Below are 27,543 nucleotides of genomic sequence, written 5' to 3' on the forward strand. Positions count from 1 at the left end.
TCCTTTGATGGAAATGTTCCGTTTACTTTTAATGTTTTTAAGCAAATTGGCTTCACTGCCATTCTCGTATCCACTTTGATATCTGACACATTATTTCCCTTGTCCAGCACTTCTTTCCCTGTTCTACATACCATTCTACCAGAGTTACATGCACAGGGTGAAACAAATACAAAGAATATCTAGATGGCTTTATCTTTTAAATCACTGACAATTTGACTGTAATACCGCCTGCAGCAAGTGCACTTCTTGACCTTCAACTCACAAGTATTTCCTACCCAGCTCACTTGATAACTCTGGTAACTCGGGGAAAACCATGGCAGCGTCTCCTTTTTTTTAGGAGAATTCAGACCAGTTCAAGTGCACTGTCCATGGAACCAAGGTATATTAAAACAAACGGAAGTGAAAAGGTTACCTTATCAAGCTGAAAGTTTTCTTTGTGAACTCTAATAAACCAGTGTAGTCTTTCGCCAGTGAAATCGTAAGATGCCTTTTGAGTCAACACAAACATAATTTTATTGTTTATTTGCACCGCATTGATCCCTGATATAAAAGATTTGGTTATATTGTTTAATGTCAGGAGTCTGAGAATGATTTAATTGCGCAACAGCTTCCCTAATTAGGTGATGCGCTGATAATATCTCTAAGCCAAAGAAGCATGCACAGTAATATAACACGTTTCCATAATGAAAAACAGTAAATGTAGTGTGAGCTGCAACAGTGAAAACCAGTTTATTTCTTAAACTCCCTATTTTAAGAATGGTGAAAGCAGATTGCATATAAATAATTGGTACTTTAATTAGGGAGTGTACTACAGAGAGAAAAAACTATTGGGAATTATAAAATGAACTGTACTGCAGCTTACTTGATTGCAGTAGAAAAACTGCCATTTGTTAAAATTTACACTATGTAACACAATTTTTGTTCCTGGGTAGTAAGTGTTATTTCCTAATTGCTTATGCCTCAAAAGTATAGAAAATGGTTATTATTACCCACAAACTTTGCTTTTGTGACCAGGACAGTGATATTTCAAAATATCACTATTTCCAATGGGAAAACGGGCAAATGTGTGTCTTTTCGTTCACATAGTCAGAAAAAAACAAAATATGAATCCAAATTAACATGTATTTATACTAAAGTAATACAAAAATGACTACAAAAGATTTAGAAGTGAGTAGTTTTTTGAGATTTGATTATACTGTAAATACTAAAAAAATTAAATAAATATAAATAGATATGGATCCATTTTTTTAGCACTCACCTTAAGATAAACACAAAGAGTATTAGTGACTGCTACTGCTGCTTATTGATACGTGGCACCTTTGCTTGAACCAGCGCACCAACATCTGAATCATGACTAAAGCTGAGGATATATTGAGAGTCGAGTTAAGTTGAGCGTAACATTTTGTGTTGTTGATATTCATGACAGAGATAGATTGGTGCTTCTCAGGACACTTTCAGCAGCTTTTAGCAACATTTCTTCAAAAAAATCTTTCAATGTTTTTGAAGAAATAGCTATATTTTGTGAGCAATCAAATGGCTTGCCTTAACAGCAGCATCGCTTATGCTACAAACACTCATAAACACCAACTGCTGCTTTTTCAATGACTCTGCTAATTATTTATTTTCATGTAAATATGCTGTGCATGGTAATTTTTGTTAAATACAACCAAGGTTTTGGGTTTGCATTTTTATAACTGTAGCTTGGCCTGCACCAAGCACCAGGGTATCGGATCAGGCCCGCCAAACGAAACGAGTTTGCGGTGCTCTATTTTCGAAATGTTAGTGTTAGCATATATTTTGTATGTCTTATAGTACAATAGCACTTATTTTACAGTGTCGTGTACATTAGGTATTCGGTACATATTTTACTGAAGCAATACAGCTGCTATTGGTACCCCCCTTAGTGCTTTGGCACAATATACCCTGCTCCAATTGACAGCTGTGGTGTCACAAGAGTTGCTATGTATAACGATTTAGTACTGGATTTAATATGAATTATACAAATCAAATAGTTGAATTTTGCATGTGTGATACATTTCACGTGTGATTTTACAGTATTCGCACAGTCAGACAATTTTCAGTAAACTATTTGTTGTGTGGTTCGAATTCCGCCTCCAATTCGTGACATAAAATGGGGTGAAAAGTGGACATTCTACTCTTTTTTTTTTTTTTTTTTTTTTTTTTTTTTTTTTTGGATGAACAAGAAATCTCATGGACACTGCTGTTCCGAATTCCAAACTTATTACTGCCTGTGCAGGGTGCTGCATAAAACAAAGGCAGCACACCACTCGGCAGCAGTCTCAGCCACCAGGCCCTGCTAAACCCCTGTGCGCCAAGGTTAATAGACAGAGAAAAACATCTGACAGTACATGAATGCCGCCTGACAAACCTTCGAAGGTTTAGAACTACCTTTTAATTACTGGCTAGCAAACGAACCTTTAAACACAGTCCTAGTTTATATACCGGTTATATCAGGTGACCAGACTAAATTGACAAATCAATTATTCGACCTGACCACATTAACCCTCACATGTCTAAGTACAGACAGGGGCACCAAGATTCCCACCAGTATAGGTGTCACAATGATATATAATGTTGTAAAGATGTTTTAATTGTTTAAATTTCCTTTCTCGTTTTTCCAGGTGGAAGAAATGGCTATGGTGCAAAACTTTGTAATATTTTCAGCACCAAATTTACAGTTGAAACCGCATCCAAGGAATACAAACATAGTTTCAAACAGGTAAGTTGAGAGGCACGCTATTTTGTATGAGATTACATTTATGTAAATTATTTTATTATTGTTGTTGTTTACGTTTACAAAACAGCTCTGTATTTAAGTGTTTTCATCAATGTATTTATAAAAACAATGTGAATTCCTACCTCCTACCCCCCCCCCCCCCAAAAAAAAAAAAAAAAAAACTGTGGTATTCCTAACATGGACTGATTAGCAGAGTGTTCTAATCTAATGGCTAGCAGTACAGTTGGCACCGCTTTATCGGGATGCCTCGGGAGAAGTAAAAATATCCGCAATAAGCAGCTGTCCCAATTAAAGGAAAGGTATTTGAGAGAATCTTAGTCGCACATTTTGTGTTTCTAATTGAAAAAAAGAATGAAATCGCCTTATAATTAAATGTTAAGTACATCATTTAAAATAAGTCAATTGTGTTTTTTTTATTCAACAAAATTAATTGCTGTTTTTTTATTTCTACATGAAATGAAAAAGAATGAAATCACATCTTATCACAAGGCGAGGTACCTGCGATGTTGACACACCAAGTTTCTTTGCAACAGCAGCCTGAAAAACCACAGGAGACTCCAGCTCCTTCAAGAGTTCAACGTGGTTTACACAATTTATGCAAGTCACAGCGTAATCACATACTCCCTGCACTGTGCTACGCTAACCTGTCTTGCTTTGAAATACTGTATCCCAATTAAACTAAGTGACATCCCAATTAAACAACAAGTAGCATTGGGCAGGACCGTTTTTATCCCATTTAAGCAGAAGTCTTGATTATCAGTATCCCAATTAGGTGGCACCAACTGTAATTTGCTTAACTTTATTTTTACATTGTGCCAAGTTCTTGAAATAGTGTTGCTTTACTCTGCCACAAGATACAGTTTTAGCACCCAACAAACATTCAGCTCTGATGGGGGAAGAAGAGTTTTTAAAGTAGGGCTGCATAGATTTTTCTTGGCCGATACTGATAGCCGATGATAACCCACCCAATATCAGCCAATATGGATTCCGATGCTGATAACGCGCAGATACAGTAGTGCATTTATTCCTATTCACACGATAGAAACAAGGCATATAATTAAACTGTTCAATTATAGATGACAACAATTAACAGGTATTGTTCTCACACATTTACAGTAACTTATATTTAGAAGTTGTCAAACTGCATAATTTAATTCCTACTTTGTGTAAAGTAGTATGTATATAGATAAGTTTATGCATTGCAAAACAGCTTTGCTTGTTTTATTATATATACACTGCTTGAATGCTGCCAAATTTAAATTCATGGCTGTAATTTTACAAAACAAAGTTAGACGTGAAATGTAACATTTCTGCTTTAAAATGCCATGTATACATGAATGCAGGATAAAGTCCTGCATAAAATCCTGTTCCTCTTCTCATCTACAACATGTGAAGCAGCACTAAATAAATGCTCGCCGTCAACACGACTACATAGAGCTCAAAGAAACTATTGCAGCTTTAGCCAAATTTGGAAAACAGCAACGTGTATTCTGCATATGATGCAAGCAAATTCCTGTGTCAGGATTCTTGCAACACAGTGCTCGCGTGCCAAACGAAACATTGCATTTTACTATATTCAGTGAAAAGTTGGCATACAGTAAATATCGGTGTGCATAATCGTCCGATTGTGTAATTTGATGCCTGATAAAATTGTCTGCAGCTGCAATGCATTGGTCCTGCTATCTTAAGGCATTTGTTGCCTGCCATTGATCTTGGCATTGGTTCGTGGATCTGGGATGTCCACTCTGCAGCCCGTTTTGTGTGTTTGCTGCTATTATGCTTATAAACTGAAGTTCAAACTGTGAAGTAGTATATTAATATACCTGTATCTTCTGCTTCTGATCAGTGGTATTTAAAAAATGTATATGTTTGTTTTAGGAAAATAAGGGCAAAGGGTTGTAAACTATGGGATCTATTTACAAAAGATTGAATGTTTAAAAAACAGTTTGTTGGTTCATTTTGGTCATGGTTGCAGTTCATGAAACCCTTTTCAACAGTTTGAGAGGGTTTATTAGTTCTTTTCAAAGCATTGTTTAACATTTATGAACACTTAACAGTCCTTCAATTTCAAAATAATGTTTAATGTTTTTGTTTTTGTTAAAGATCTGGTTGAACAATATGACAAAAACCAGCGAGCCAAAAATTAAATACTTTGATGGGGATGATTACACCTGCATTACATTCCAGCCAGACTTGCCAAAGTTTAAGATGGAGAAACTGGATAAAGATACTGTAGCCATCCTGACAAGGAGAGCTTATGATATTGCTGGGTCTTGTAAAGGAGTCAAAGTCATGTTCAATGGAAAGAAACTGCCTGTGAGTGTATATTTTTAAAAAAAATTTTTTAGCAACTTAAAATAAGTGTTCTACTTTTGACTTATTTAACAGATGCCTTTGTATTGCATGATTACCGTAAGTAAGAGCTTGGTTGTTTTATGGGCCCCCTAGCAGAAGTGGCTATGACAGTGGAATTTTACTGTTACCTGATTGGCCGACCACAGTATACATCATGATTTAGAATACTTATTTTTAGGTCAATGGATTCCGCAGCTACGTAGATCTGTACGTAAAAGACAAGCTGGATGAGACCGGCGTTGCACTGAAGGTGGTAAATGAGACTGTGAATGACAGATGGGAAGTGTGTCTCACAATGAGTGAGAAAGGCTTTCAGCAAATCAGCTTTGTAAATAGCATTGCCACCACAAAGGTAAGGGCATCACTGTTGAGTGTACTGTTTGTTGATTGAGTGTGTGTATATAGTAGTGCTGGGACGAATATTTTAACAAATATTTTTTGTATTCGGATACAAAATTCCGATGTTTTGTATTCGCTAGAAATGACAAAAATAACTTGCACTTATTTACCGCCTCACCAGAAGTTGCATGACAATGGCAAATGAAAAAGAGCTCTGTGTGATATGTGAGATTTAAAAAAAACAAAAAAAAACAAAAAAAAACAGATTCAACACAGCAGCTCTTGAGCCTATTTAAGTTTTAGACAGCAAAAAGTAAACAAACCAGGTTATGCACACGCAAGCATAGTAATCTCTATGGAAGGCCACCTGGATCAAATGCGTTGTGCTGCTTTAGAGAGTCAGAATCTCATGGACTCACTTAAACAGTACCCAACTTACTGGAAATGTTATATAGTGATTTTTATATAGATTGGATATATTTTATACATAACCTACTCGATATATCGCTGGTGTCGGGGTCCAGTATAAATCCGCTATATGTTGAGGGCAGTGATATAGCGAGAAACCCATAGAAAAACAAACAGGCTAACAAATACTGAACAACCACTCCCTCGTTTTATCAGGGGTGTCAGGGTCCAGTATAAATCCTCTACACAACCTGCTTTTTCTTATTCTTTGTATGAAAAGCAGCACACCGTTTTAATTCGTTCAGTGGAGGGTAATTGCTTCTTATGAACTTAAATTAGAATCTTTCTCCTTTTCAAATGCATTGAAAGAATTCATTCCCATCATAGGAGGTTTGTTGCTAGGGAGCTGACATCACTGCCTTGTGACTTTTGTTTTCCTGGTGTATTGCTGCCACACGTGAACACCTCATTGGCTAAAATAAAAACCACTTCAGCAGTAGATATTTAATTTGCTTTGTGTTATTGTACAATACGTGTGTATATGATAACAGTTCAATATTCATGCTTTGTTTATAATTGTTTTGTATATAGTTATTGACATGTGCAGTACGAAATCCTAAGTGCCTATGGTTTTTTGCAGCTAAGGCATAGGCAGTTAGGCAGTAAAAATGAGGAGCCAACTCCAGGGCCACGATATATCCAAATCCGCAGTAGAGCGATTGGGGCGACACATAATGAGGTGGGTGTATTTTTGTTGCGACTTTATACACCTGTAATAAATTTGCTCTTGTTTACCAAATGGTGTTTTAAAATAAACCCCCCCCCCCCCCCCTTTGTTTTTGTTACAATGATATTCACCACATTTCACCACATTTTTTTTTTTTTTTTTTTTTTTTTTAAGTGTTTAAAGTTAAATTTCAGTTTTTGTTTGTTTGTTCAGCTACAAAAAAGCACAAGTAAACCTAATGTTACTTTATGAAAACACGTATGGCCACTGTTTACTGTGAAATGAATGAAAGAGGAATGAAAAAAAGTTAAAATAAAATGTTGTGTCAACTTTATGTACTAATTTCTGGAATAAACAAAACAGCGTTTAACTTGAACTGGTATTTGGCTTCCTTTTGTTTTGTAGTTAACTCACTGGGGTCACGTTTAAGGCCTACACAACATATTCTTTACTCCTGGGACATTTTTCTACTTTAATGTGTTACATACTGTAATGTCTTGCTGTAAAATAAAGGGACATATACAGGGGTCACGCCCCCTTCCCCTGCTGCTATGCTGTTTCTGTATACATTCTGGCCAATATAATGGCTTTTATTACTTTTTGAAAAAGAACGAATATTTAAATTGAGCGAATATCCGAACATGAAAATCCTGTGTTCGTCTCAGCACTAGTATATAGTGGGTTCTATGGAAAATGCCCCCAGTACTGCCAAGTGTGGCAAGTGTGGCACATGATTATATGCTTCAACTACATTTGTGAGGAATTTTCCGAAGTACCGCCAGGTGGTGCGTTTTTTCTTTAGAACTTTAAAAAAAATAAATAAATACCCTGGCTGTTGTGCAGATGATGGTGTTTCAAGTTATGTAGCACTGTATCATGTTTTAAACAGCATGTGAAACCTTATATTGATAGAAGGAACATTGGCGGTAAAAAAACCTAAGTGTAACATAAGATTTACTTTTACGTTGGCTCAAACAGAATTGATGTTATGACAAAGATATGTTATGAAAAGTATCTAAACTAAATTATTAGTAATGGTGTGCAGGTAAACTAAGGCTCCTTAAATGGCTACAACAACTGGAATGTTTGTATTTTTGCATAGCTTGATTAAACAAAGTGAATATTTATTATATTATACTGTACAGTGATACATTGCTACAATGCCTATTGTGAGGTCAGCACTATGTTGTAGCATAAAACAACACAGAAGCCAAGTACAGTAAAGGAAATTATTAGTAAAACTTAGGTTTGCCTAAAATAGCTAAGCTCCTGCAAAATGTGAGGCTCTGGTGAAGTGAGGTGGGAATGTTCTATAGTCTTGTTGTTAAGTAGCATTTAAGTTTAGTATCCTGGATTTAGCAGGGTGTGTTATTTTCTGATTTCAAAACAAATGTAAGTTGTTAGAAGCCTATGGCATTCTGAGTATTTAGAAATAGTTTTGGTGATGTCATGGTCATGTACGGCATGGTGCGTTCATTTAAAGTTAAAACACTTGTCTGAAAAAAAAAAAAATTATAAAAATATTTTAAAGTGTATGCTCTAATTCAACATTTCACAAAGTGGCGGTTTGGGTAGAGGCAAGGTTTCTGATGGGTCGCAAAACAATTTAAAAAATATGCCTTTCAGTGCACACTGGTAAGAATTTTTTTCACTACTATTGTTATGCTTATATTCAAAGTAAATGTCATTTGCATGAAAATCATTAACAGGATGTAAAGGAAGCAGTCCAGGCAAGTATTCTGGTTTCAAATGCATGGTTTATTTTACAAGAACGAGCAGTTCAGTAAGATAAATGCAATAAACAATAACAAACACAGGAATAAATAAAAAGGTTTAATAAATAGTCAGGTACCACTCACAAAGCTGACAATCTCTGCATGTCTGACTCGATAATTCAATTTAAAAAAAACAAATAAAACAGGTTCTCTCCCACAGCTTCAAAACTCACTCTTCACCCAGCCCCTCCCTCTACCAGGCTAATGTTTCACATCCGTTGTGCACGCTCCCACAATCACAGGCATGCATTCCTGTCCCACCACCCATTATGTGCACCCACATAGTCCATCAATCCCCATGGAGGCTCTCCTGCAAATGCGTATTTGCGATCGGCTACTTCCCGTTTTCTGCACGAAGGGGACCCTTAACTCAAAAACCTGGATTGGCTGTCTTGTGAAAGAATGGTGGTAGAAGTGCCCCCCCCCCCCCCCAGGATTGTCTGCCTCCTTGTTACAATATGTTAGTTTTAATACCATTTTTTTACTAAATTTAATTTGATAAAAGCAAACATTTTAGCAAGCCGTAAAACTATCAAAGCTTGAATGTGTATATAGTGTAGTTACAAATAAATGAAACGTGGCTTTTTGATTGGTTAAGAAGTATTTCAGTTAAAATATCTAATAGTGAATAATTTTGGATCGTGGGTTCATTATTCCTGTGTTCATTTGGGTTGCCAATCAAAAATTTTGGGAAACACTGCTCTATTAACTCTGATCGACACATTTGGACAGTAATCAAACTTCAGTAGTTGGTGTGATGTCATCAAAACCACCCCCTTTCAAACATCTTATGTGTTTACAAACAAATGTGTAGTAAGAACTTGCTTGTTCAGATCTTGAGAAGGGGGAAAAAAAGACGCAAACATCAGATAATGGTACAGACCAGTGAGAAGCATTTTCAGCCCGATCGAGTAATAGTTTAAAAAAAAAAAAAAAGTGACACCTACTGTCAAAAGGTCTGCAACAACACAGAATACAAACAGACGAAACAAGAAGCCTGGTGACTTAAGCAAGTGAGGCACTCCTCTCATGAGAAAGTTCAAGGATTCTTGGTAGCAAATTAGTTTCTGTTGTATGTTCAAGTAAAGTGAAAATATGAAAATAGATATTTCATGATGTTCATATAATGTGAAATCTATAATTGGTTTGTATGACTAAATCCAATATACTAACCTTAAGTTTTCCATGTGCAAATTTCATGCTGTGGTTTCATCCATCTTTATATTTGTACGCAACAAACGATCTGCCTAACTATGCATCCGGTATATATTGTGGCTTTTGATGTCTTTGGGAGGTAAACAAAGCATCAAAAACATTTATTAAATGTTGAAGTGAAAAACTTCACAAAAATAGCATACAGCTGCCAATTGTACATTGTTTTTATAATAAAAATAAATAAATAAATAAAACCATACCCAAAAGTCTAGGCCACTAGAGCGCCTACATCAGCTGTCTAGCCTGTCCTTCTCAAATAAACATGTTCTCTCCCATTTCTATACCTGATACCATATTACAATTTGTTTTAAACTAAAAGCAAAGTATCATTAGTTGAATTTTACCCAAACAATTAGTAAAATGTCTTACCTTTTATTTATTTGTTTATTTCATTTATTTTATTTATTTATTTCATTCTACTCTCCCTATATCCAAAAGAAAATGGACTGCCCCTTACTAAAAGAAAATAGACTGCCCCTTACTAAAAGAAAATGGACAGCCCCTTACTAAAAGAACCTGCCCGTTACTAAAAGTTTCCATAAGGGTTGTAAGTAGCCGCTGCCCGTGCCCTTGCCGAAATGGTCATCTGTCCAAGAAGGCATCCACAGAGAAACTCCCTATCTCCCTGGTACGGGTCAGTTTGCTTTTCAAACGAAGTCATGGACATTTTACTATAGAAACAGTAAATCAATTAAATGGTTTTACTTCTCTTTCAAAAAAACAATTTATTATTAGTTTTATATATTTGGAATCGCCAATTATTTTTCAGATTTTTCTTGCCAGTTTGAAATGCACAATTATTTTTTATTTCAACCCGGCCCACCGCTGCTACCCCCACACTGACTCGGGAAAGACGAAGACGGACACACGTGTCCTCCAAAACATGCGCCGTCAGCCATCCGCTTCTTTCACTCTGCAGGCCTGCCATGCAGCCACCTCAGAGCTACAGCATCGGAGGACCACTCGTGGCAGCTTACAAGCAGACCCACAGGCGCCCGGCCAGTCCACGGGTCGCTGGTGCACAGTGAACTGAGGACACCCTGGCCGACCTAAGCCATCCCCCACCTGGGTGGTGCTCGGCCAATTGTGCGCCGCCGCCTGGGAGCTGCCGTCCACGGTCAGCAGTGGAATAGCTTGGATTTGAACTGGCGACCTTCAGGTGGAGTGCCTTTACTGCATGTGCCACTCAGGAGCCCCCTCTTTCTTTTTTAAATGTCTTTCAAAGTTAATAAATTTAAGAAATAAAATATTTCAAAAGATTATTTATTCGTTCCAGAAAATTAGGCAGTGTTTTTCTCAGGAGATCTGCACCTCTCCATTAAAATGGCTTATACACTCAATGGACGTCAAAGTCAGGTAACTTTTTTTTACCAAACCCGAACGTTATGATTATCAGCTTTTGTTACGTTTTGAGGTATGTTTAAGGCTATAGAAATCAAACTTGTTACATGTAATGCGAGCAGCAGAGTTTTGGATGAGCTGGAGCGGACGGATAGCAGAAGCAGGGAGGCCAGCCAGGAGAGAGTTGCAGTAGTCAAGGCGGGACAGTACCAGGACCCTGAACTAGGAGCCAAATGAAGTAGTCCGTGAGAAAGGGACGAATTCTGTGTGTCGCTGTGGAAGAAGTGAGAGGAGTGTGCTATAGTAGAGATGTGCTGAGAGGGAGGGGTCAAGGCTGACATCAAGGTTCTTGGTGAATGAGGAAGGAGAGAGGCTGGTGTATTCATGCGGTATAGAGAGAGATCAGCAGTGGGTGGGGGGAAGAAAAGGAGGTCTGATTTGGAGAGGTTGAGTTTGAGATGATGCGACTTCATCCAAGAGGAGATGGCGGAGAGAAGGGTAATATAAGAGCTGACAGAAAAAACATGGTGCCTGAGTTATGTTTGTCACCAAATGCATTTTATATTTTACAGATTTATATTTACTCAGTACAGTTTCCTGTTGCTACTGTGTTAACTATTAAACATTATGAAGTGTATTTTAGACTTCTTGACATTTTATAATGATTAATGTCTTTTTTGTGTTCCTGGTACACGTGTAACGCCTCAGTTCCCAGGAAGTAGATTATCTTGCAGCGTATACCACGGCTCCTCTTACGGGTACAGTTTTGTAATTTAGCATGTTACCTTTCTTCGGTTCTGCATTCAAAACATAGGCCATAATGTCACACATTGGTAAACCCTTTTCATGAAGTGACCCATTTATTAATTTGTATACTTGCAAATAGTATAAAGAATGGTATCATTTAGTTATCATGTTGCACCAATTGCAGGCCCAAAGAAACCATCGTTTTACTCCTTGAAGAAAATAAATAAATAAAATCCATGAACATTTACATTTAAATGGCATTTGTATGGGCAGGACATTTTTTTGTGCTTTTGTTTTGGGCAACAAATTATTTAAAAAAAATGCAGTGATCACACGAGAGGGGTATTAAACAAATCTAAAGCAGAAATCATGTTAATGAACAATAACGTACAGCCCGTTACATTCCTAAAAGCTCTGTGACACACTCTTCTGGAACAATAAAGTATTGTTTTTACATGTCAAGCTTTAGGTACCAGGGACATTTTCCATGGAACCCACTGTATGTGTAAATGGTTACATTTATTGTACAGCTATAGAAAACTGAGATTATATTTAGAAAGGCATTTCATTAGTAAATGTATGTCTTTTGTGTGGTATTGCTTATGTCAATGAATTACTTTTAACTATTTATTGTTTTATTTTAGGGTGGCAGACACGTTGATTATGTGGTTGATCAGATTGTTAGTAAGCTCATTGAAGTCGTGAAAAAGAAGAACAAAGCAGGAGTTTCAGTCAAACCTTTTCAGGTTTGTAAAATGTATTAAATGAGTACGTATTTTAGTACTTTAGTATTTAAGTATCCCAGCGCATCATGTTGAAAAACAAGTTTAAAATTACTCTTCTGGTAAACTGTCTGAATGACCCAGAAATAACAACTTCCTTCAGCTTTTTTGTTTGTCTTTTTTGGAACCAGTTTATTGAAACAAATACATCTATTTTGTATTACAAATATTGAGAGAGATTTCCATTTGCATTCACAATTCAACAGGTGAAGAATCACATCTGGGTTTTTGTCAACGCACTGATTGAAAACCCGACCTTTGATTCCCAAACAAAGGAGAACATGACTCTCCAAACCAAAAGCTTTGGGTCCAAGTGTCCACTTTCAGAGAAATTCATTAGATCAGTAGGTACTCTTTTAAAAAAATAAAAACATTTGACATTTAAAGTAAATTAGAGTTCTGTAACACACCTTCATATTTTTATATTGCAGGCAACTAATTGTGGCATTGTTGAAAGCATCCTCAACTGGGTAAAATTTAAGGCCCAAACACAACTGAACAAAAAATGTTCTTCAGTGAAATACAGCAAAATTAAAGGTATCCCAAAACTTGATGATGCCAATGATGCTGGTAAGTTTTTAGTGTCCATAATGATTGGGCACATTATCATTCATATATAGACCTGCATAAAGTTGCTTTAAGTTACTTGAATGAAAAAGCTAAATGTGTAGGCCAGCTGCAGTGTAAACCTTATTTTATACATTTCAAATTGTTGCTATATAAAGGCATCTTTAAAATGCATCTACTAAATGAACAAACACATTTTTTGGTTTTGTGTTATAAAGCACTTTTGTAATTTCTCTCTTTCTCTAATTTATTTATTTATTTATTTAAATAGGGGGCAAGCATTCCGCTGACTGCACACTCATTCTGACTGAAGGAGATTCAGCCAAATCCTTAGCGGTGTCAGGTCTGGCTGTCATTGGTCGGGATCGGTATGGAGTCTTTCCACTTAGGGGTAAAATCCTAAATGTTCGAGAAGCATCTCACAAGCAGGTATGCTAAAGCATTGGAAAAAGTTAACCTTACCTATTTATGTTTTCCACATGTTTCTTTAGACTAGAGATATTGTTTACTTTGGCATAACAAATTGACCATACGGTACTATAGATGTTTTCTAATACCAATGCTATTTATTTTTTGTGATGCCTATGTTCTGTGTTTTTATTTTTATTTTATTACATAATTTGTATATTTTATATGTATTTTAGATTATGGAAAATGCAGAAATCAACAACATTATCAAAATAGTTGGTCTGCAATACAAGAAAAGCTATGATGATCCAGAGTCTCTAAGAACACTCCGCTATGGAAAGATTATGATCATGACTGATCAGGTTAGTGTGTGTTTGTTTGTTTTGTCTCTCTGTTTTTTTAGGGGTGGAGGAGTATGGTGCTGCTGATCTTTGACATTGCTTTCTGTTTATGTACGCTAGGATCAAGATGGCTCTCACATCAAAGGCTTACTCATCAACTTCTTCCATCACAACTGGCCATCTCTGCTTAGGCACAGCTTCTTGGAAGAGTTTATCACTCCAATTGTGAAGGTAGGACGCACCATTATTATCTTCTCTTAGTAGTTAGAAAGCTATGTTTTTAGATACATTTAGCAACAGTTCTGCAGGCGCTATGTGCTGTTATTTTGTTTATTATAAGGTGCTGTCTGTTTTGAGGTGATATCGAAACATGACTTATCCTTTAAGGCAGGGTTTTTTTATTAATCTGCTTAAGGCCCACCTGTTCAGCTGCATTAGACACTGTGGCCCACTACTAGCACTTAAGAAAAATGACAAATTTAAAACATTTTAAAATCCGTAACACTGTAAATTTGTTGTTTGTTTTTCACTTGAATCTTCATTTATCTTCATTCGTATTTTATTATTGCTTTTCGTTATATATATAAAAAATACATAAAATGTCGTTGCTCCTGCGGCCCACAGTTTGGGAACCCCTGCTTTTTAAGGGATTCACAGAGCTATTTATAAACATTTCAAAATGTCGACCCCGCCAAAATGTTTGCATTTATTGTAGTTTAACATCTATATTTGTTTTTTAGGCCACCAAAAATAAACAACAATTGGCATTCTACAGCATACCTGAGTTTGACGAATGGAAGAAGCAGACAGAAAACTACAAAACATGGCACATCAAGTACTACAAAGGTTATAATGATTTAATTTTTTTTTTTACCTTCTATTGTATACGTATTTCAGTTCTGAAGTAGTAGTTTGTTTTATAGTAGATGAATATGTTACAACTACCAAATGTGAAGAATTGTGTGTCTTGTCCATTTACAGGTCTGGGCACCAGCACTGGAATAGAAGCAAAAGAGTATTTTGCAGATATGGACAGGCACAGGATCATGTTTAAATATGCTGGTCCTGAAGATGATGCTGCCATTACTCTGGTATGTTTTACAATTGTAAATTGTACTTTTATATTCATAATTATCCCACGTCCTCAGTTAATGGGGGGGGGGGTATACATATGTATGTCACACTTGTATGTGTACCTAGAGAACTTCTTATCCAACAGATATGATACATACATATATCATACTTTACACATGTACATTTATACAGGGATCTCCTTTTTCATGTTGTTATTTAAAAAATACAGCCATGTTTATATTTACTGAAGAGACGCTATTAGAAAAATTCACTGGGCTATGTTACACTAGTTATTATGCAGTGTACATGTATATTTCAAGAAGCAATGGGAGAAAAAGGTAATCTTGGTTGTGTTGAAATGTTTCCTGTTCTATGTGGCAGGCCTTCAGTAAAAAGAAAACAGATGACAGAAAAGAGTGGCTCACAAACTTCATGGAAGATAGGCGACAACGGAGGATGCATGGCTTGCCAGAGGTAAGTGGGCTTAGAATATAAATTATATTTAGGGCTTGTTTGGTTTTCAATAATTTCATTTTTCGGTGCTTATTTTATAGCTATTTGAGTTTTGTAAATTGTTGTTTTTTCGGTGCTTTTGCTTTTTTATATACTGTATGAAATAGTTTTTGGTTACTTTCCAAAATGCTTGCGTGTTTTTTTTCTTGAAATGTGGTGTATAGTAGTAACTCGACAGTACTTGCACACCTTAAATTGTACCTTCTTTCCTTTGTTGTCTTCTATAACAAAATCCTTATGGTCACTGGCACATTCTTCTGGGGTTTTTGTGTGTAGGTATTTTTTGCCACAATTTGGAATTCTGTTTTAAATCCTCATTATCTTAACTGTAATACAGGTTTTAAATCCTGTAAACAAGCCTCCTTTCCTAATTGTAATCTCGCTTAAATCTTGCAAGCAGAGTCTCCAATAGAAATGTGAAATAGAATCTCAAATAGAAATGTGAAATGTGGGAATGATTGTGCAATAACCATTGTTGTTGTTTAATGATCATTTATTGTGCACAGACAAGAGGGTTTTATTTTTAGACATATGAGGGTTCTTTAAAAATGATGAGTGCTTTAAAATTTTAATAAGCCTTACTAGCCCTAGGGGTCATGTGTCTGTAGTCAGGGCAGGCAATGCTTTGTAATACATTAATGGAAAAGAGGCTACGAATATGGCATTTTATGAGATCTTGAACGAATAGTGCTAAACCAGATGTTGTGCTTTAGGGATTTGCCAAATGAGATATGTTGCATTTAAAATTATTTTCTCTACAGCAATATCTTTATGGAACGCAAACAAAGCACCTAACCTACAATGACTTCATTAACAAGGAACTGATTCTGTTCTCAAACTCTGATAACGAAAGGTCGATTCCATCTCTTGTCGATGGTAAGAGTTTATTTTCCACAATATATTGTATAGCACTATTTCAGCTTCACTTTACTGTTGTTTATAGAAAATGCACTAGATAACACAATTAAAGAATGATTATGGTTTAATAAAACTGGCATTATAGACATTATCCCGCTGTGTTTATGTGTTTGCCTGGCACAAACCCACAAAGAATGATTAGCAATAAATTTGACTACACTCGTGGCATGCCGCTTGTTAAAAACAGTCTGTTTTGCTTTCTGGCTTTCTTGTTTTTAAAGGTTTGAAACCTGGTCAAAGGAAAGTCTTATTCACTTGCCTCAAAAGAAATGACAAACGAGAAGTCAAAGTTGCTCAGCTTGCTGGGTCTGTCGCTGAAATGTCAGCATATCATCATGGTGAGGTAGGTATAATTGAGCACATCCTTCCCCCACCTCCCTAAAAAAATTATATATAATATATTATATATATATTATATACCAATATATATAGATAAATATATATATATAGATATATATATATTGTTAAATATAACATTGTTAACAATTTGTATACATATGTTATTGGGTAAACCACATTTCTTTATTTTCTTTTTATTTATTTGTTTAATACAGCAAGCTTTGATGATGACTATTGTAAACTTGGCTCAGAACTTTGTTGGAAGCAACAATGTGAACATTCTGCAGCCCCTTGGTCAGTTTGGTACTAGGATTAATGGTGGCAAGGATGCTGCCAGTCCTCGTTACATCTTCACATTGCTAAGGTAACAATTTTATTATCCAGGGCTGTTTTGCTGTGTAAAAATCATTCTGAAATTTGTTTGTCAATCAACAAATTAATTCCAGAAATACAGTACTTTTGTTAATACAGTACTCTAGGAATTACTCTGTATACTGGTTTTGCGGTTTTGGTACATTACTGCATTGACATAGCCCTTGTTGTGCTGCACCGCCAATATCCTAATTGTTATACAACGGTTAGTGGTATGTTTGTGTTCCTGTGAACCTATCCACTTCTAATTACTGTACAGTGAGAGAGGGCATATTAAATAAATGTAAAGCAACACTAAACACAATTTCCAAATTGTGATGCCCTGAAAATGTTATTTCTTGCGTCATATATAAAACATTTGGAATGGAAACCATTTTACTATAAAACCACAGGATTTGGGTTAGTGAATACTTAATCAGTGGGCAAGTGAAACTGGTTCTCATGAAAAATAAGCACATTGGACAAATGTCAGAATAAGGAGGCAATCTATGTACTTGATTTATTTTTAATCAATAGTTTAAATGATTGTAAATACAGGTAAGTGTTTCACTAGGTTGCACTGTCTTTACAGTTGCTTTTAATTTGGAAATACATTTAAAGAAAAAAAACATTTTCTCTTTAGTTCTTTGTCAAGATTGCTGTTTCCAGCGGTGGATTCTAATTTGCTCAAGTTCCTTTATGATGATAACCAAAAAGTTGAGCCAGAGTGGTACATTCCTATCATCCCTATGGTGCTAGTAAATGGAGCAGAAGGTATCGGCACAGGATGGGCTTGCAAAATTCCTAACTACGACCCCAGAGAGATTGTGAACAACATCAACCGATTGCTTAGCAACCAGGAACCGTTACCAATGGTAATGTTACATTTGCCTAACTTCATAACATTTTGTGCTTCTTGCAGCTGTTGGGTAATTGCAAAAGAAGACCTGAGAACTGTATATTTGATGTGCTGCCAAAGTTCTGTATTAACTGCGAACAGGGATATTACAGTATTTTGGTTTAAGACTATCCTATAATCACATAAATGGAAAATTGTCGCAATGAGTCTGTCAAATAGCAAGTCCATAGGGATTGTCAAGTAGCAGCAGTATATTTGTAGTGTAATTCAAGTTATTTTTTTTTTTTTTTTGATATGACTTGTTTTTCTTTCACCTAACAGCTTCCTAGTTACAAGAACTTTAAAGGGACTATCCATGAATTGGGTCAAAACCAATACATGGTCAGTGGGGAAATCATTGTGGTGGACAAGAATACAATAGAGATAACAGAACTTCCATTTAGAACATGGACACAGGTAACTGGGCTATGTTGATTTGATTAACACAAAAACTAAAATATTTATATAATATAATAATATATATTATAATATATATATATATATATATATATATATATATATATATATATATATATATATATATATATATATATATATATAAACACATTGGAATTATACAGATGTATATACATTTGTTTTGGGTGTCTTATATTTTTGTGAGTGTGTAATGGTTTGAAACTTGCTGGCACAGTACTGCATATGTTTATAGTAAAGTAAAATTAAGCCAAAAAAGTTATCTAAGTTGGAGAAGCAGCAAACTGGAGCTGGAAACATTTAAACTTTGAAACGGTGGTTCTCTCTTTTTTTTTTTTTTTAATAAAGGTGTATTTTTAAAGCTGCTTCTGTAACATTTAAACAATCTTTTTAGGTTTAATAAACTTTTGTTTTTAATTCTACATTAACATTTTATCTTTAGACATACAAAGAAACAGTTCTTGAGCCAATGTTTACTGGAACTGAGAAGACTCCAGCTTTAATAAGTGACTACAAGGAGTATCACACAGACACAACAGTCAAATTTGTGGTACGAATGACAGAGGAAAAACTAGCTCAAGCAGAAGCTGCGGGACTCCATAAAGTTTTCAAACTCCAGTCGAGTCTAACGTGCAACTCCATGGCAAGTGTCATAATTCTTGTTTTAGATTTGTTGACTACAGGGAAAACCTGCATTTTGACTTGTTGCTTTTGTATACTACCACAAATTGTTTAATCAGTTGCAAATATATATTGCTTATATTTTTATATATGCTTGTACTTTACAGATATGTAATTGTAAACATTATATATAGTAACGAATATGCCATCAAACATCTTACCAGTTGCATTAATTTTTTTTCTAGGTGCTTTTTGACCATATGGGCTGTATGAAGAAATATGAAACAGTGCTAGACATTTTGAAGGAATTCTTTGAATTGAGGTTGCATTACTATAAGTTACGAAAAGACTGGCTCGTAGGAATGCTGGGAGCAGAGTCTGCCAAACTTTCCAACCAGGCACGATTTGTCCTAGAGAAGATTGAGGGAAAAATCTCCATTGGTAAAAACAATTATTTCATTGGGTGGTTATCTGTTTATGTTTCTGGCCCTGCTAAACATTTCTTAGTGCTTCAGCTGTATGATAACAATATTTACCAATGCACTGTTCGCTTCCTTCTAGAAAATAAATCAAAGAGGGATCTAATTCGGATGCTTGTTCAGAAGGGCTATGAATCCGATCCTGTGGCGGCCTGGAATAAAGCGCAAGAAAAGGTATTTTTATAGATATTCCATATTACATTGGTGTTCAGAAAACTTGTTTGCATTATATTATGGAAGTGTAAAGGCTTTTTTTTTTAAAAAAGTCCTATCTTTTGTAACACAGCCTAAACTTTTTTTTTTTCCTACAATTTCATTCAGTTGCTGGAAGATAATGCAGATAATGATGATGATACAAGCTCCATTGACTCTGGCTCAACATCTGGGCCTAATTTTAATTACATCCTAAGTATGCCTTTGTGGTGCCTCACGAAAGAGAAAGTACAGGAGCTCTTAAAACAGAGAGATTCTAAGGTAAATTATTTGTAATAATGACTTTGGTTTAGTTTTTAATGATGGAACATATTGATGGAGCGTCATAGAAAGTGGCTGTTCATATTTGATGTTCCATGTTCTAGGAAAACACTGCAGGCCAATTGTGTTTGTCACTGTTACCTCTGACCCAATATGTGTTACACTTTCAATTTTTTTAACATACCTCTAGAGAACAGCTTATCCAATTGTGATGGTACTTGGTAAGGATTTTAGTAATATTCCTATGCCAGGGTAGGTTACTGACATAATTGTGTGTTTTATACTAATGTAACTTCTCTGTACAGAAAATGGAGCTTGATGACCTTGAAAGAAAAACTCCATCTGATCTTTGGAAGGAAGACTTGGCAGCATTTGTTGAAGAACTTGATGTATGTGCTTTTCACAACGTTCACCTTTTTACTTTATATAAATGCCTGCAGCTGCTGCAAAGCTGGGAGCATTATACTAAAATGCTTTCTGTCCATTCATATTGAATTTAAATTTTTTTTTTTTCTTGTAGCGAGTGGAAGCCCAAGAAAAGGAGGACATGATGGCTGGAAAAGCTGCAAAGCTAGTAAAGGGGAAAGTAGGCAAACCGAAAGTAAAGAAATTACAGCTGGAGGAGACGTTGCCTTCACCTTATGGACGCAGAATTGTGCCCCAGATCACTCAAGCCATGAAAGCAGACGCATCCAGAAAGATGACTAAAAAGAAAAAGGCAAGTAACCTTTGGGTTTTTGTATTTTAGCACTTGCTCAGTGGCAATACAGTGCAGTCAGTTTATAAGAATCACTGATATAAGAATCAACCGCATATACTGGTCAAAAGCATTCCTATACCAACCAATGTAAAATAGTCTGCTTCTAAGATTCAAGCAATCCGATAAGAATCATTTTGGGACAAACTGACTCCATGTAATACGGTACTTGATCAAGTGCAATGATGTGTACAGCCAGTAAAAGCTGTTTTTTAATTTGAATTTGATCACATCTCGCGTGATTAGGCACGTACACAGCGTGGACAATGACGTAGGAAACACTGCATTGTTTCTAATAAAACATGACTGCGCCACTGCATTGTGCAGGTATGATTTTTTTGTGTTCTCTGTTAGTGAAAATTTGCTTCAATAAAGTGAATGCACATTCATTGAATACATACTGAGTACAGCAGTATTATTATGTGATGTACATGTAGAGAGGAATGGGATTGTGGTGCGGTGAAGAGGGGGGGGGGGGGGGGAGTTGCAGAGCTTTGCATCTCCACTTAATGAAAAACTGTGAGATTTGCATTGCAACAGAAAACAAGTAAGCTATATATGCTTAAATGCAGTGGTAGTCAGTAAAATACTGTACTGTAATGTAACTTTAATTCAAAGGCCATTACACGTAACACTGCATGGCAGTTAAACTAGGCACGCTCATAAGACGATTGCTTCTCAAGTATACTGTAGTAAAATAGGATTCTGCAGCCTTGAGTAAATAAATAATTGTGATCATATAACAAGCTGCTTACCCGCAAGGACTTGTTTTGATGTACTGTCCTCAGTGAGCATCATTGACATCTGTATACTGTATTTAAACTGCTGATGGCATGCTTTTGCTAAGTGTAATGCAACATTGTGGCTGAGGACAGTGTAAATTATCAGGCTGGAGTCTTGATTTACAGTTAATTTACAGTTTTTTTTTTGTTGATTTTATTTTTGCTTACGCTGCGTTGACGAAACAACCACTAATAAAACAAACAAAATAAACCTAGCTCTCAGCTGGAGCACTAACAGTACTTGGTGTGGAACAAACACTAGAACACCAGAGTTTTGGTTTCTTTTTGTTACTTCTGCATCCTTACGCCTCTGTACCCCCATCACAAAGCTATTGGATAAACCATTTCAATCGAGGTGTCATTAACTTTAACAAGCAGTTAACCAATTGACTATTATCCATAATTTGTTAAGGAAAGCAGCTGTGGATTTTTCAAGGGTGTGCATATATGCGGGAACTCATGACATCTAGTGGTCAACCCATTACAATGCAGCCAGGGAACAAGCTTTTTCATTCTCATACTAAGTTTGATTCTGCACCACAGTAATCATATCGGTCCGATTATAAGAATCAAAACACCCTGGACGGATGTGAATTTTTATAAACAGACTGCACTGTAGTAGGGTTCACACAGAAGACGGAAAGGGGTGCAAATACATTCCACATACATAAATGCGGTTAAAGCAAACAAAGTGGTTGTATATTAATGTTTAACCAGTTCTTTATTTTATTTGTTTTGAAATATTTTATATATTTTTTGAAAAACAAAACTGTGCTATCAACAGTAAATGCCTTTTTAAAATTTCACATGCACAAATATAAACTACAAAAATAAATATTGTATTAAAACCAAACAAAAAATGTGTCGGTGCATAGCTCTGCTTCAGTATGAAGTCACATTAACATATAAAAGCATCTTCAGTCTTCCCGGCAACAAAAAAATAACAAAAACATAATGAACACGGTGAACCTGCATACATAACAAAAACAACTGAATCAAGAAACAACACTAAAATGCAATATTAGTGCACAGTGCATTGTCATATTGTATTTAACATTGTGGTATACAATGTGGTTATTATTAGTAAAGATTACCATTTTTAACCTGGTCTTTTTAATATTATCAAACAAAATAGTCTAGCGTATCCAAAGTTATTATACAGTAAAGCAGTTTGTTTGTTGTACCTGACTTTTGTCTCACCTCTCTTTGACAGTGATATGTAGGTTAGATTAATAATTTTAATTTCTCTAGTTTCAAGTTTTGTTTGGATGAAAGAGACAATCTGTTTTATGAAATATTACAATGCAAATGTTAATTTGCTATAGTTTATAATAATTATGCAACTTTGAACTTTAGCTGAACACCTGTTTAAAGCACCTGATAAGACAAATAAAACAGCAGGGTAAAAACATGTTCATAACCAACAAAACTGAGAACCAACCACGTTCCATACACAGACATTTTTATATATTTAAAACAAAGTTAAAATGGCAGAAATCACCCCTCAGAGTAATAGATGCTCTGTTGTATGTCGCATACAGTACAGTTTGAATGCAGTAAACTGCAGTAGGCTACTCCTGCATAAAATTGTGTATTCTGCATTACTGTCTCTAAAATACTGTAGGTTGTTTTTGTGTAAGGGTGCATGAATAACTTTATAAATACATTGTAATGAAATATTACAATGTAGGATAGTAAACAATACATTTTGGATGACAATTACTGCAAGTTTAAAGGGTTTAATAATGATTACTAGAAATGTGTTATAAAAAAAAAGCTGTAGGCATCTGTAGAAGTGTTAAAGGTGCGCTGATTATTATTCAGGCTGTATTTTACAATCAGAATAATAGTGGTTAATTAATATTTCCCTCAGAAAAGACAATTTTTAAATTTATTAACACTTTAAATATACAACATTGGATGATTTTAGACATAGCTGTGAAACATTTGCCACAATCAAAAAAAAAAAAAAAAAAAAAAAAAAAAAGTTGTTGCAATTTGTATAGCCTATACCAGTGGCCCTCAAAGTAATTTGAGCACGGGCATAAATTGATCTTTCTGACTATCACATAGTGCCTTTTCGCGAAATATAGACATTTTTAAAATTTATTTAAAGAATTTTAGTGGGGTTATTCTTGGCTCACTCTGATAAGGCCAAGTCTCAGGTAGTGCTTGTGCGTGCTGTGCTTATTCTTTAAATTTACATAAACTAAGCAAAGCAAATATTTTTAAATAACACGTTTACACAGATAAACGTGAACAAACTTACATAAAGTGTAGATAGCGTCTCTCTTTGTTTCAATTTGACATTTGTCAACACTACTCTTTGTTAAAGATCGCTGATGAAGATTATTCAGAGAAAGTGCATTCGTAACTAAATCGACTACGGTGTTTCCATTGTCTGGTGAAATAAAAAAAAATAGAGATAGAAAATTAAATTCTAAATACTGAAATGTATTATTTTTCTCAATAACAGTCAGCGAAATTTAGTGCTTACCCGGCATATTAACACCTGCCTCTGCTCACAAATGATTGGACAGCTGTCAGATCTTTCACTTTCCCATGGACTACTCATTCGCCTTCAATTTTCAAGCAGAATACCGTGATTGCCTCTGCTTGCTTATGATTGGACAGCTGTGTAAAACTTGTTTGTGTAAAGATGTTTGACTCTCCTATTGGTTAAACTTTCTGTCAGTACCTGTACGTGAAACAGACACAGTTTATGTCCCACCCAGCTAACTTATGATTGGACTTCCATGAGACAATGCAGATATTCAATTGGTTGATTGTATTGTAAAGCCATTCGGGAAAAAAAAAAGTTGCGTAGGTACAAGCACAGCATAAGAGAGCAGCACTGTCAACAGACTGCTGTGGCGCTTTTGTCGGAAAACGTGTTTAAAGCTTTCTTTATTTTGTCATGCTATGACCGGCCAGAAATGTGTTCACAACCCATAATTTAAGAACAGCTGCCGCGGGCATGACTTTGAGGACCACTGGCCTATACGTTTTCACTTGCATTTAAGTGAGCTTCCACACTTTAATACAAGCATCAACTTTTTTGGCACACAAGTGAGCACTACACTTATTTGATGTTTCTCGATATGGGTGTTAAAATTCTGTAGATAGGGCAACATTTGCTCCAATTGCCTGTCGTCTCCCGGGCATGGAGTCGACAAGTATTGATTTAATAGTGGTAGCCTACAACTCGCAGATTTAAAATATTTGTTTTCAATGCTGTAAGGAATGCAGGTGACCAATTCAGTGCTGGAAACCAATGTATTATACACATATAGACATAATTTCATGAAAATCACTTGGCTTAAAAAAAAAAAAAAAAGTTGTAGGGCCGATTTCAGTAATTCTAGAAGAGATGCACATTTTCTACATCTCTCACTGCAACTCAACAATCTATTCTGCAAGTAAGCAGGAGCTGTAATTGTGATATGTGAAAAACGTTTATGCAAATTAACCTCAAACGTACCATGTACACTCTAAAGAATTACTCCAGTTTCAAGTGGGACAAAGATGTGCTTGGTATCAAACTAAAAGTCATTGCTTAACTTTAAATCACACAAGCTCTTCAGAGTTATGAGATACAGGCAGTGGACAAAAAAATGGAAACACCAATGTAAAGTCACTTAATAGGGCTTTTGGCCACCACGTGTGGCCAGTACGGCCTGTATGTGCCATGGCATAGAGTCTGCCAGCCTCTGGAATTGTGCAGGAGGGATGTATCACCATTCTTCCACGAGAAAGTCAATCAACTCACGCCTGGTTGATGGAGGTGGAAAACGCTGGATTTGCACCCCTTCCAGCTGACAATGGGTTAAAAATAAAAGGCATTTATTTTAATATGTACCACGCAAAATATCCACAGAGTGTAATTCAAGTAAAGTATTAAGAACTTCACACCATTTCTTTCATATGTATAGGGAGAAGTAGACTCCATGGCAGTGAAAATTGAGTTTGATGAAGAACTGGATGAAATGACAGAAGAAGGAAGTGGGCTAAACTCCATCAATACATCAGTAATAACACCAAGAAACACACCAGCAGTCAAAGTCAAGACTCCACGTGTAAAGAAAGAAAAAAAAGAACCAGGTGAATTTTATTTAGCTAGGTTATTATTATTTTAAATATGAAAGATACTTTTAAAATATGTTTCACTTATATGTGATGAGTGGTTCAGACAAGTAAGATACACAATTAACATGTTTTAAGTAGAGATGTTCATATTTTCAAAAGAGTTTGCTCAGTTAATATGATTACCATTTGATCAGACACCCCCAAAGATTTAAAGGGCTTGGATACACTGAAACAAGGAACACATCTTAATGTAATTGGTGACTGCTAGGACAAGTCTGCCTTTTAAATGCAAGGTTAAATAATAAAAATACATTTTATTTAAATTATTATTATTATTTTTTTGTACAGGCACTCCTAGGGCAAGGAAAACTCCAACTGCCAAAGGAACCCCCAAGAAGACCAAGAAAAGAAACCCTTGGTCAGATGATGAATCCAAATCAGAAAGTGACTTGGAGGACAGGGAACCTGTTGTAATTCCACGAGACACAAAATCTCAAAGATCCTCTGGTTTGTATCAATGTATTTTATTTAATGGGCACTAACACATTAACAAAATAAAAATGTCATTGTTTATCAATCATGCTCTATTTTGCAATTACATTTTTGGGGATTTCCTAACATTTGATATTTTGTAGACCAGTCTTACAAAAAATTATAAGGTGTATGTTTATTCAGACTTAGAAGTAATAGAAACGTTAGAAGTGAAAAGGAAGCTAATTTATGTTGAATTTTGTGAAGGGCATCAACCAAACTTAATTTTGATCAATTTTTTCCCACTGATTTCTCATAGTTTGAATCATAAACAAAAGTTTCCGAATAGACTTTATTAATGTTTGCGAATAAACTGTTTGTAGTATTTAACCAAGTTCCAAGTTTTTTTTTTTTTTTCGACTAGAAGATTTTCTTGATTTTGTTTCTAGCTGCAAAGCCAAAATATACCTTTGATTTCTCTGAAGAAGAGGACAATGATGATGATGATGACGATTATATAAGAACTGCACCTTCACCGGTTAGGAGTTACAAAGATGATGACTTTGTACCCTCAGAAAGTAGGGACCGATATGAGGAAGATGACTTCCCTTCAGCTAAATCAACATCTCTAGCGGAGTGAGTACCTGAAATTACACATTTCGATGTACAGTAGTACCTCACTAGTACAGACACTATTGGTTCGAAAAGTAAGATGTGGATTACAATTATAATTCTGAATTTGAAGTCTTTAATTGCTTTTGCAAAGAAAGCTTGACACATACCAGCAGAAAACAAAAGGTAGGCTTTGTGTTTTACTTGCAACCATGTGTGCACTGTAAAGTGTTCTATGTACATATAAAAATGATTTTTCTGTAGTGTGTGTTTGCAGTATATGTAAGGTACTGTAGAGAACTTGTCAATGCAACAATATACTTTATTGGCCTACTGTACAGATTTATATTTTTACGTAATGTAATGTGCTTTAAACCAGACAACTTGTCTGTCTCCCCGACATGTCAGTTTTAGTGAGGACAAGTAAATATGTTAATTTGTTAAAGAAATGGCGGGGGATACTAGTCTATTTTTAAAATAGAAAAAAGCCAAATCGCCCAAATGCTTGAATTGTCTTTAAATTGCCAGTTAACTTTTTTGGCATGCTGGGTAGGAGCCTAAACCTAGATGGAAGCAACCTGTGCAAGTACAGGTTTACTTGAATGTGGCTGGGTGGACATATACAAGATGGATGTCAGATCAAATCCAGCTCCCGCCTAGTCAGATCAACAGTGAATCAGAAAGACCTTATTGGAAAATTGTGGCAAAAAAGTGGGACATGAAGGAAATTAAAACAGTACTGTATTTGTAAGTTAAGAATATTTTTTTTAGATGGTTCAGTGAAGAACACCAGTGTTCCCAAAACTAATTAAATTACATTTAACAAGTGCATGAGTATCTTGTGAGGTCCTCAAAACAAAACGCTGAAATGAAGAAACCAAAAACGGACAGTGGTAAACCCAGAACTGAAGATTCACATCAAGTATTAAACCACTCTGAGCAGTATTTATGGTACATAGTTCGTGGAAAT

The 27,543-nt window shown here is 35.6% G+C and overlaps 1 protein-coding gene across 2 annotated transcripts in view; it reads left to right on the forward strand.

The window, feature by feature from the left end:
- The window catches only part of LOC121314756 (DNA topoisomerase 2-beta-like), a 56,819-nt gene that overhangs the window by 18,882 nt on the left and 10,394 nt on the right, over positions 1 to 27,543 (forward strand). For both annotated transcript variants that reach the window (XM_041248400.1, XM_041248401.1), the window contains exons 6-31: positions 2,643 to 2,740; positions 4,862 to 5,074; positions 5,292 to 5,465; positions 12,310 to 12,411; positions 12,654 to 12,791; positions 12,879 to 13,017; positions 13,286 to 13,443; positions 13,659 to 13,784; positions 13,884 to 13,994; positions 14,504 to 14,609; positions 14,745 to 14,854; positions 15,219 to 15,311; positions 16,112 to 16,226; positions 16,490 to 16,611; positions 16,823 to 16,971; positions 17,602 to 17,833; positions 18,139 to 18,273; positions 18,734 to 18,934; positions 19,158 to 19,353; positions 19,474 to 19,565; positions 19,713 to 19,865; positions 20,171 to 20,254; positions 20,386 to 20,583; positions 25,337 to 25,505; positions 25,839 to 25,997; positions 26,411 to 26,597. In XM_041248400.1, the coding sequence (XP_041104334.1) occupies positions 2,643 to 2,740; positions 4,862 to 5,074; positions 5,292 to 5,465; positions 12,310 to 12,411; positions 12,654 to 12,791; positions 12,879 to 13,017; positions 13,286 to 13,443; positions 13,659 to 13,784; positions 13,884 to 13,994; positions 14,504 to 14,609; positions 14,745 to 14,854; positions 15,219 to 15,311; positions 16,112 to 16,226; positions 16,490 to 16,611; positions 16,823 to 16,971; positions 17,602 to 17,833; positions 18,139 to 18,273; positions 18,734 to 18,934; positions 19,158 to 19,353; positions 19,474 to 19,565; positions 19,713 to 19,865; positions 20,171 to 20,254; positions 20,386 to 20,583; positions 25,337 to 25,505; positions 25,839 to 25,997; positions 26,411 to 26,597 (3,760 nt within the window). The remainder of the gene's footprint in view (positions 1 to 2,642; positions 2,741 to 4,861; positions 5,075 to 5,291; positions 5,466 to 12,309; positions 12,412 to 12,653; positions 12,792 to 12,878; positions 13,018 to 13,285; positions 13,444 to 13,658; positions 13,785 to 13,883; positions 13,995 to 14,503; positions 14,610 to 14,744; positions 14,855 to 15,218; positions 15,312 to 16,111; positions 16,227 to 16,489; positions 16,612 to 16,822; positions 16,972 to 17,601; positions 17,834 to 18,138; positions 18,274 to 18,733; positions 18,935 to 19,157; positions 19,354 to 19,473; positions 19,566 to 19,712; positions 19,866 to 20,170; positions 20,255 to 20,385; positions 20,584 to 25,336; positions 25,506 to 25,838; positions 25,998 to 26,410; positions 26,598 to 27,543) is intronic.

The sequence above is a fragment of the Polyodon spathula genome, chromosome 4, assembly GCF_017654505.1.
Source record: "Polyodon spathula isolate WHYD16114869_AA chromosome 4, ASM1765450v1, whole genome shotgun sequence".
NCBI lineage: Eukaryota > Metazoa > Chordata > Actinopteri > Acipenseriformes > Polyodontidae > Polyodon > Polyodon spathula.